Source organism: Contarinia nasturtii, unplaced genomic scaffold (assembly GCF_009176525.2).
Source record: "Contarinia nasturtii isolate CC-2019 unplaced genomic scaffold, AAFC_CNas_1.1 Cnas_scaffold_2367, whole genome shotgun sequence".
In the NCBI taxonomy this organism is placed as follows: domain Eukaryota; kingdom Metazoa; phylum Arthropoda; class Insecta; order Diptera; family Cecidomyiidae; genus Contarinia; species Contarinia nasturtii.
The window spans coordinates 1,008,674-1,018,446 of record NW_022199689.1 but is presented as its reverse complement, the minus strand read 5'-3'; the positions used below and the strand labels follow the sequence as shown (position 1 = coordinate 1,018,446).

Below are 9,773 nucleotides of genomic sequence, written 5' to 3'. Positions count from 1 at the left end.
ATCGGTTGCGTTTGCGGCTATGCTTGGCATATCTATGCTACCTAGCGCATTTAGGCAAGCATAGAAATATGCGCGAACCGGTCACTGCAGCATAGTCAGGATAGGCTTCAGTGAGTAAACGATGTGCTTCAGTTGCATTTTTCTTTAAATGGAAGAAGCAAATTAAAACTTCCCGCAAATGATCTTTTGTTGAAATGAAATTCGACATTTTGAACGCAATAAAAAACTTGTGTGTATGAACTTGTATCCACTTTGACAGATGGAATTTAATAGTTTTTTTGACGCTCTTTAAGATACACTTGTTGTAACTGTCAAAAAAATGGCGCGTATGATACATAAGAAGTTGACACAAATACGACATTTTTAAGTTGCACTACCAATATAAAAAAGTTTTAGATTTTATAGTGTGATCTTATGTCTTTTTCACACTACTGAACGCGCAATCGCTTCAATAATTTATATACGTGTATTTTTTTCGGGTGCGGTAGAGATAGTTTTACGCGTCCATTTATACACTTATTTGTTTGCAAATGTTTTATCGACTTTTACTGTTTTTCTTGATTTTTCCATTTTATTTTCATGATTTCTTTGAACTCGTTTGGTTGCGCCAATAATAAATTGATAAATTTCAAACTTTCTGAACACATTCTCGGGGCGTAAAAATAAAGTTTCTTATCGAATTCTTTTCACACATTTCAGGTTGGACGAATTACACACCGTGGTTAGTTAGGTTTCCATTTTTATTTAATTTTTTTTCTTTTAATTTAATATTTTTATTTATATTTAGTTATACGGATGAAATGCGTGTCTTAATGAAAGCGGTATTCGAACAAGGTAATTCGAAATTTCGGATATCGTCTAGTTTTAGTAATTATTATGATATTTATATGATATCTCCTTTATAAAAATGGTTTTTACAATCACAGGAAAGGAAATGGCAGAAAAAAAGTTTTTTATTGCCGAAAGCACGAGGACTTTAGAAATATTCGGTTTAAGGTATGATTAACGAAAGAAAAAAGAACTGAATGATTTAAAAAAAAAAGTGTTTGAAATTCATGACAAAAATGAAACAAGAGAATAGATGAAATTCATTTTCAAGTTTTTCCGTTTCTATATTTTTTTATTTTTTCCAAGAAAACTTTGCCACTTTCTCAAAATAGCTCGTAAAATTAATTTTATAGTCACAACGTTTCCAACATTTGTAATAATTTTTACTAATTTTAAATTTTTCTTGGTTACAGTGTATCGCTGTTTACATTACTCATATCATTGATAATTTTTTGTAATATTCGGTAAGTGTAGTACACTAGTGTACAATAAGTGCGTTTTTTTGGCAAATCAAACAAAAGTCTTTTGTTCAATTCTCTTTCTCGATCTGTATCAATGCAGAAGTTTACGAAATGCACGCACCAAAATTCACAAGAATCTCTTTGTGGCAATGGTAATTCAAGTGTTGGTTCGGTTAACGGTTTATTTAGATCAAATACGAAATGGACGAAATTTACCTAATGAAAATTTATCGGGCATACAAAATACGGTAAGCATATCACATCGTTTAACTATATGTGATGTGTGTTTGTGAAATTTTCCATTGTATTTAACTAGATTTCTATTTTATGTATCATCATTATAATTGTAGCCTTATCTATGCGAAAGTTCATATATCTTTTTGGAGTATGCACGAACGGCAATGTTTATGTGGATGTTTATCGAAGGACTCTATTTGCATAATGTAGTGACGGTAACTGTGTTTGCGTTTCAAGGCCAATTTCCGCACACTTTCTATGCAATTCTCGGTTGGGGTTTGCCGGCAATGATGACGGCAGTTTGGGCAACGTTCACAGCAAAATACAAAAAAGGATTAAAGTAACCAAATATACGATATACTTATAGAAAAAATCACAAATGAAAACCAAAAGAACGCTGTGTTGATTACTCAAATTACATTATTGATGCGTTTTTTTTTTGTTTTTTTCAGATGCTGGTGGGGGTAAGTGGTCTCAAAAAACACATAATACATAATTTCGATGAATGTGCAATAGTGAATTTGGTGTGAATGTGTGTGAATGCGTGTGTGTTTCGGTGGTTTTTTTTTTTGGTTTTTTTTTCATCATTTTTTTTTACTTTCAGATATAATTTAACGTCAATCTATTGGATATTAGAGGGACCTCGTTTAGCCGTTTTACTATTGAATTTTATATTTCTATTGAATATAATTCGAGTGTTAGTAGTTAAGTTGAGACAAAGCCATACGAGCGACATTGAGCAAGTGAGAAAAGCGGTTCGGGCTGCAATCGTTTTAATACCACTACTTGGTATTACTAATTTATTAAATATGACTGATGCACCTCTCCATCGAACTGCATGGGAATTTGGATTGTGGTCATACACAACGCACTTTCTCACTTCATTTCAAGGCCTATTCATTGCTACGATCTATTGTTTTCTAAATAACGAGGTAGATCGAAATTTCGAATCTCACTTAGTTGACGTAAATATTATTATGATATTTATATAATCTTCTCTTTTGGTAAACACAAAAAAAAATGTGTACAGGTTAGAGCAGCTTTGATGAAAAGTCTCGGTGTGTATATGTCGTTAAGAGGAAATTTTGAATGGATACCTCGGCGTCACTCAATGTTTTCCGGTAACTATGGTACTGCAGCCGACACCGAACAACAATGCAACGAAAATCAGAATAGGTAAACACATGTTTTAATCACCGGCATCATACAAACCCAAACATAAATTGGGTATGGACTAAATTTGTGGTTTTTGTGGTTCTTTTTGTTTGCAATAGAAACCGTCATCAACGTCAAAAGCAAAACAATTGGATTACATTGTGCTTTAATGAGAAGAAAATGGTCAAAGACAAGGACAAAGACATTCCACGTCCGTCTCCTGAGTCAGTGTTGCACTTATAAATTTTAATGCATCATATTTTTTTTCGTATCGCTTGAATTTTTACATTTCATATTAGATAAGCATTTATTCATCATTTGCACATCATCTGCACCATCGAATGACATTGTAGTGTTAAGATAAGATGTAAACAAATTATTTATTTATTATAGTATTCGCCAAACGTGTAGTGTTGAAAAAAAGTGGACATTTTAATTTTGTTCTTCATTGGATGTTCATTTGACTTTCCAACAAAAAGACAAAAAAAGTATCACTTACAAAAAAAAAAACAAATGAATATACCAAAATCTTTCTTTTATTTTGTTCAATATCTAATGAACAAAAACAATCAAAAAAGTTGAAATTAGTTTAGAGAAATTAACAAACGAATTTTGTCATCTAATTCCATATTTTTTTTTTTTTTAATGCTTGGATTTGTTTTCAGTAGATAATCATACAAAAATGGATCTAAATGATCTCAATGCACATCGACTGAATGGTTTCTTCACACAATACTTACTTTACTTTACTATAAAATGGACTTCTCCGTTAAATAAAATATAAAAAAGAAAAGTAAGTTTATCGTTACTACTCTGTAGATAGTGAATGTTGGCAAAGTATGTAATCATGCTTGTTTTTATTTGATACATAGATCATTTTCAATGAAACTCTATTAGCTCCATATTAGGTGTGACATAAATTGATTCATTTGTTCATTCACTCAAAAACAAATAGAATCCAAAGAAAGTTTTTTTATTCATTTCAGAACGTCTGTGTGATGCATCTCCAATATATTTAGCAAATCCAAACATATTTTTCTGTATATTTTTTTGAACATAAGAATAAGAAATATTTAAAATTATTTATCATATTTCTTGAACATATTTTGTGATGTTTTCGTACTTAAACTCAGAGCATATACTGAGCATAGATATATATCCGGGATATTTTGTGAGTATCCGATATTTATCGCAGCCAGACATTATAATGGAGTGAAAACAATAGAAGTGATTGTTATAGGTCTAAGTATAAAACCATTTACATTACTACAATCACTATAACAATAACTTCTATTGTTTTTACTCTATTTCAAAGTCTGGCCCCAATGAATATCAGATACTGACAAAATATCCAGGATATATATCTATGCTTAGTATATGCTCTGCAAAAACTAAACGCGACGTATATATATATAAATAAAAACGATTTGTTCACAAATTTTAACAAGATAAATAAATGTATGTGCATTTTAAAGTATTAAAAATAAATGAATATCGATGTTTTTACCTTATAAGTTATGATTAATTTGACAGAGAATTTTTTTAAAATATAAAAATGGACCAAGTGTTGTTATCGATAGAAATTGCCACGGATGAATTTTAAATATATATTATTATACGTATATATCCAATATGTGAAATGGAACGCATGTTAGGTCACTTTCATTTTTTTTCAATTCTATTCCAAAAAAAAATCAAATCAACTTTTTATATTCATCAATTATCTAAAGTTTAGAAACAAACAAAACATGCGATATTTTTTATCCCAAGTAAGATTTTTGAGAGTACAAAAGTAAAATTGCCAACTACATTTCATGTATTTGTCAAATTCTGAGACGCTGTAAATTATAAAGTGTCTTCCTGATCGTCGTCAATTGAAATTAGGAATTTTAGCTCAAATTTAATAAAACGGACTATTAACTGGAGTCAGATTATGAGAAAAAGACAACTTCTGGACACAATGCTAGTTTCTTTTATACAACTCGAACCAATCGGTAATTCATTGGCCCCGAAATAATTAAGATCACCCGAACAAATAATGTGTTCAAAACAAGTACATTGTTCTAGAATGATTTATTATTGAATATGAAAATAATCTACACGATTAAATAAAATTTGTAATTTATTTACGAATACACAATCAATTATAAAAAATTAAAATTCATTCTCAACAGTTGAAGGGGTTTTAATTTTAACGTTAAGAATAAATTTTATGTGCAAATTATTGTTGTATATTTTTTAATGGTGGAATAAATCTATGAAGATGTAATCTTTCGGACATGACGCTACGTGGGCAAGAAGTAACATCAACTATAAGCAGTGTCCAGTAGAGTCGCTGAACGAATAATACGTTTTTAAGGTTTAAAAGATTGTAGAGTTTACAGCTAGGTTTTCGGTCAAAGGTGTTTCTTGGTGTAGCCAAAAATTTGTATAGATTACATCCCACATCGAATAACCAAGAGAACATTATTTAAATTTCAGTTTGAAGTTAAAAAAGATGTTATGAGGGACCTAATTCCGATCGAACTATCAATTCAAAATAGTATTATGAGCGATATACTAAATGTTAACATTATTTTAAAAAAATAAAATCCAAATATCAAAACTGAACGTATTAAATCAAAGTGTATGTTTGTATGCTATGGAAAATTTAAAAAGTAAAAGGTAAGTAACGGTTATCTAAATATTAATCCGAACTTGATGATGACGATCTTTTGTGAGACCGTTTTTTGGTAGCACGTTTTTTGGCTTTGGCTTTGTCACCATTTTTAATTCGTTTGGATTTTTTATGCTTCGAATTATCCGAATCACTGGATGAGGTACTTGTTGATGTTGTTGAGCTACTACTGCTACTACTGGTACTGCTTGACGTCGAGGACGATGAAGATGATGACGAACTTTCACTGTCCGATGAACTTGAGGAACTGATTAAATACATATTCAATCAATAATATTATCAAATAAAACAATATAACGCTAAATCTCACCTTTTCTTTCGCTTTCGTTTTAATCTTTTTTCTTCGTTTTTCTTGTCTTTGGATCGTTTTGACCGTGATTGTAGTTCGCGTTCTTTTTGTAAAAGCTCTTCCTTTCGTAAACCGGTGAGTGGTGTTAAATAGTCCGTTTCGGAGTCGCTACTTGTACTGCTGACATCAAGTTGAATTTCTTTATTCGGGTCAATCTAAATAGATTGATGATAAGATTTATTTGGATTTGCGCATTCAAAATTAATTTCTATGGACAACAAACCTTGATAAAGTTGCGGCATTGAAACGTTAGGTGTCCAGCATAACCACACTTTTTGCAAGCAGCACGAACAGTCTCTTTTGATGAGCCACTGTATCCACCGTATTCCATTTTCTAATGATGAAAACTTTTATTTGAATTCTAATGCAAGATGCGGTATATTCTTTTCTTCTGATCAACTCTAGGGTATATTCGTCGAATTGAATAGCGTTGACATTCCAGAATAAGAATCGTGTCCACAAACAATAATTCAGCTGTCATTATGTTTGCGATAACTGCCACCTAATGATAGGTATTGCCACTGCAGCGGTAATTTTTTCTAATCGGCAACATAAAAACAAACCATTTATGTGGACATTTCAGTTTTTTATTGAAAAATATTTATTTCAACTAATCTAAATATTTTGAAATGAAATGATGCTTTAATACGGACGCTTTTAGCTGTGTTCCTTTTACAACAAACTCTTGTGATTTTGTTCTCGGTGGCAAATGTAAAAGTACGTCTGCATCTGTGATGCTTGTTAATCGGCTGCTGATCTGTATAAAATAAGTTTTTTTCGAATTATTCATTAACAATAATGTATTTTAAATGATGTGTACTTGATTGTCTGTGATTTCGGCAAAAAATTTCCCCTGTCGACATGAAAATGAAATCTGAGCACGGGCATATTCGGGACGTGGATCCAATTCGACTTGTGTATTTAACAGCTATTAATAAAAAAAAAGAGGTAATTTCTCAAATAAAAATTATACAAATTATTTTACTTCAGCATAGATGATTGGTAATGATAGCTTATGTTCGCTGTAGCCACAATATTTTCGGAGTGCTGGTAAAACAAACAAATGAAATGTTGCAAAAGCCGATACCTGTAGAGAATATAATGATATAATTATTCTATTTAGGAGAATTTTAATTTTCCTAATATTTACCGGATTGCCTAAAAGAAATGGAAAATAGTGATGATTCCAGTGCCGATGTAGATTGTAGAAGGATAATAGAAAAGAGATCATTTGAAAATGTGGTTTCATTCCAAAGAAATTAATTAATAAAATCGACTTAATACAAACCTGGTAATCCAAACAAATATGAATGTGTATTTGTTGTTTCACGTGCAGCAAACGTCATTGGCTTTCTAAATTGAAAATAATCATTGTCGATTAAAAATGTATGAAGATTGGTTTTCTATATGGTGGTCTTACCCTGGTTTCATGTTGACTCGACCAAAATAAATTTTGAAGCCTAATTCCTTCAGAACTGGTTTTAGAAAGTCCTTGTCTCCCATTGACACACTGCCAGAACAAATTATGAATGTATTGTTCTCAGCCTGAGTTTTGATCGCTTCGTGCATGGCATTAAACCTTTGTGGATATAAACAAAATCTCTTACATAAATAATAATGACCATACTAAGTTCGTTTCTTATAAATCTTACGTATCACTCAATGTCAATGTGCTAATTTTTTTAAAACCATTCAATTCGAGTAGTGTACGTAGCATTGTTGTATTGGAATCGTAGATTTTTCCTGGTTTTAGCGGTTGACCGGGCTCGGTCAGTTCATCTCCAGTCGATAAAATGCAGATATGCACTTCACTCAAGTCGACGGCAGCCACACCAACGCTAGCCAAAAGGGATTTATACACAACAATATCGGGAAAATCATTTCGTCCTTTAAAAAGTAGGTCTCCTTTCGCAAGATCACTACCGACTGGCCTGAAATATACAAGAAGCAAAACAAATGACCGATCAGTAAAAACATATTAAACATATTAAATTTTACCGTATGTCTAATCCGGTCGTTGGTTCCAATAAAATATCAACAATTTGTTCAATTTCATTTTCTGCCTTTATCAACTTTGTATCCTCCACTTGTACGATTGCATTGGCAAAATCTGGTACAGCAGCACCAGTGTTGATTTTAAAACAGCTATCGCTATCAAAATCTTGGCGTATAACATCTTCGCCAGCACTAATGTAGCCGATCACTTTTTTTACCCCTTTACATGAGCCATTCGCTTTAACAGCGTATCCATCTTTGATTGATGCTCTAAATTCCGGAATATTAATAGGGCTCTTAAAATATTGATGTGAAAATTCGACATTTTTAATTGCATTAAATATTTTCAAAAGAGCATCTTCGACAGGGATCATTGGAAATGGTGAATTTCGGTCATCATCTCCACCGGTGCCTGTTTTGTGTGGACAAATATGTTTATTTACTGAAGTATTTTGACCAATTTGTTCTGCTTGAGATTCTCCATGTGATTTTCGTACATTGTCTTGATGGCCATTAATCAGGTCAATCGCATGAGGTAAAACATCAACAATTGCCATAAAACACTCTTCAACAGCTTTTGGGCTGCCCTAAAAAATCAAATAAAAATCGAAATTTGAAAAAAAGTGTAATTTAAAAAAAAAAAAAGAATCTATTCATTTACTTGCCGGCATATTACAAATCAACGTTTTATTGCGTATGCCACAAACAGCGCGTGATAGAGCCGCAAATTGTGTTTTTTGAAAGCTGCATAACGACATAGCCAGCGACAGTTGATTCGCTTCTTTTTGAATTACATTTCGTGTTGCCTCGGGTGTAACATCTCGTGGGCTAAAACCAGTTCCACCAGTTGTCAAAATCAGTTGAAGTGATAATTGATCAGCCATGCGAAGCAATTCAGCCTTAAAACATTGATTGATTAGAATAAAATATTTGGACAATTTTATCGCGAAAAGGTCAAATGCAAAAAATCAATTGAGCACAGATGTTTTTTCAGTTGAGTAAGCATGATTTTTCAATTTTGTTCATTGAGCATATGGTGTAATGATATAGTCGGTGCGGCAATGATGTCTAATAATAGGCTACGATATTGACCCAAAGCCGTAGATAATTAAAGTTACCTCAATTCTGTCCATTTCATCAGGAATCAATGCACTTGTTATCGAAGCATCAAAAAATTTCGTTACTAAGTTTCTAAGTTTTTGACCGCTTTTATCTTCTGCTTCACCTGATGAACATCGATCGCTCACTATAAAATATGAATTTTTAACAGAAAATTATGTAAAAATATCTAACCGTTTTTTGGTATACAAAAGAATGAAAATGAATGTAATACCAGTGATTATTCCAACACGTAAGTCGTTCATTGTTGTAGAAAGTAGAACGTTGAATGATATTTTTATTTTATTCAAGTGATTTTTATCTCTATAGCTCAGATAACCTGTGATGCTCCGCTATCGGTGTTTGTTTACATCTAAAAATGTGCTTGATATTGCATAAGGAAGTATATAAAGTGATATTGTCTTATCTTACTATAACAAAAACACCGTTTAACAGTAAAACCATGAATACATGATATTCACTCAATTATTCTCTTTGGGAATCTAATTTTAAATCGTCAATGAAAATGTCAAACTAATTAATGTTAATTGTGAATTAGAACTTAGTTTTAGAAAGAATGTTACTTAATTGAAGTATATTGGATTATTGGATTGTATATAAATTACAATACTAAAACAATAAAATAATATCAAGAGTTACCTCTTAAATCAAACTTTACGCAATAGTTTCGTATTTTCAGTACACTTTACTGAAGCAACCTGCTAACACATGGTATAAACAATTATTATAACTATGGAAGCAATAGCACAGTTTTTCATAGCAATAACCTAGCAAATAACAAATACATAATAACTGTAATATATAGTAATAATTCATTAGATTTGCCAATTTATTTTCTTAAAATAAATACATACATACGTTGTTAATGTTGATGTAGAGTTTTTTGTACCGCATACATGTCAAAACATCATACACTGTTAACACTATTACATATTGATTGTATGATACTTTT

The 9,773-nt window shown here is 31.5% G+C and overlaps 3 protein-coding genes across 6 annotated transcripts in view; 1 reads left to right on the top strand and 2 right to left on the bottom strand.

Annotated features, from left to right (window-relative positions):
- LOC116348299 (PDF receptor) overlaps positions 1 to 3,515 on the top strand; it is a 14,564-nt gene extending 11,049 nt beyond the window's left edge. The window contains exons 4-14 of one of the 2 annotated variants that reach the window (XM_031779273.1): positions 700 to 721; positions 788 to 834; positions 927 to 996; positions 1,242 to 1,292; positions 1,390 to 1,537; positions 1,640 to 1,866; positions 1,979 to 1,990; positions 2,131 to 2,458; positions 2,557 to 2,702; positions 2,801 to 2,905; positions 3,350 to 3,515. In XM_031779273.1, the coding sequence (XP_031635133.1) occupies positions 700 to 721; positions 788 to 834; positions 927 to 996; positions 1,242 to 1,292; positions 1,390 to 1,537; positions 1,640 to 1,866; positions 1,979 to 1,990; positions 2,131 to 2,458; positions 2,557 to 2,702; positions 2,801 to 2,905; positions 3,350 to 3,353 (1,160 nt within the window). In that variant the 3' untranslated portion in view covers positions 3,354 to 3,515. Of the gene's footprint in view, positions 1 to 699; positions 722 to 787; positions 835 to 926; positions 997 to 1,241; positions 1,293 to 1,389; positions 1,538 to 1,639; positions 1,867 to 1,978; positions 1,991 to 2,130; positions 2,459 to 2,556; positions 2,703 to 2,800; positions 3,064 to 3,349 lie in introns of those variants that run through there. The other variant, XM_031779272.1, reaches the window with a different exon arrangement.
- A 1,270-nt stretch (positions 3,516 to 4,785) lies between these two features.
- LOC116348323 (protein SREK1IP1) lies at positions 4,786 to 6,173 on the bottom strand. Its single transcript, XM_031779304.1, has 3 exons — positions 5,931 to 6,173; positions 5,669 to 5,862; positions 4,786 to 5,605 (listed from the first exon to the last, which is right to left on the bottom strand). The coding sequence occupies exons 1-3, from the start codon at positions 6,036 to 6,038 to the stop codon at positions 5,368 to 5,370; spliced, it is 540 nt and encodes a 179-aa protein (XP_031635164.1). The 5' UTR covers positions 6,039 to 6,173; the 3' UTR covers positions 4,786 to 5,367.
- A 99-nt stretch (positions 6,174 to 6,272) lies between these two features.
- LOC116348288 (molybdenum cofactor synthesis protein cinnamon) lies at positions 6,273 to 9,589 on the bottom strand. Of its 3 annotated transcripts, XM_031779250.1 has the most exons (13): positions 9,461 to 9,589; positions 9,233 to 9,303; positions 9,036 to 9,173; positions 8,821 to 8,948; positions 8,368 to 8,601; positions 7,706 to 8,289; positions 7,360 to 7,638; positions 7,128 to 7,286; positions 6,996 to 7,060; positions 6,858 to 6,865; positions 6,693 to 6,794; positions 6,528 to 6,635; positions 6,273 to 6,464 (listed from the first exon to the last, which is right to left on the bottom strand). In XM_031779250.1, exons 3-13 carry the CDS (start codon positions 9,064 to 9,066, stop codon positions 6,318 to 6,320), a joined length of 1,845 nt encoding a protein of 614 aa, XP_031635110.1. In that variant the 5' UTR covers positions 9,067 to 9,173; positions 9,233 to 9,303; positions 9,461 to 9,589; the 3' UTR covers positions 6,273 to 6,317. The 3 variants fall into 3 exon arrangements, with proteins under 3 accessions (XP_031635110.1, XP_031635111.1, XP_031635112.1); XM_031779251.1 differs by lacking the exon at positions 9,233 to 9,303 and having other exon boundaries at positions 9,036 to 9,184; positions 9,461 to 9,588; XM_031779252.1 differs by lacking the exon at positions 9,233 to 9,303 and having other exon boundaries at positions 9,461 to 9,588.
- Positions 9,590 to 9,773: the final 184 nt, after the last annotated feature.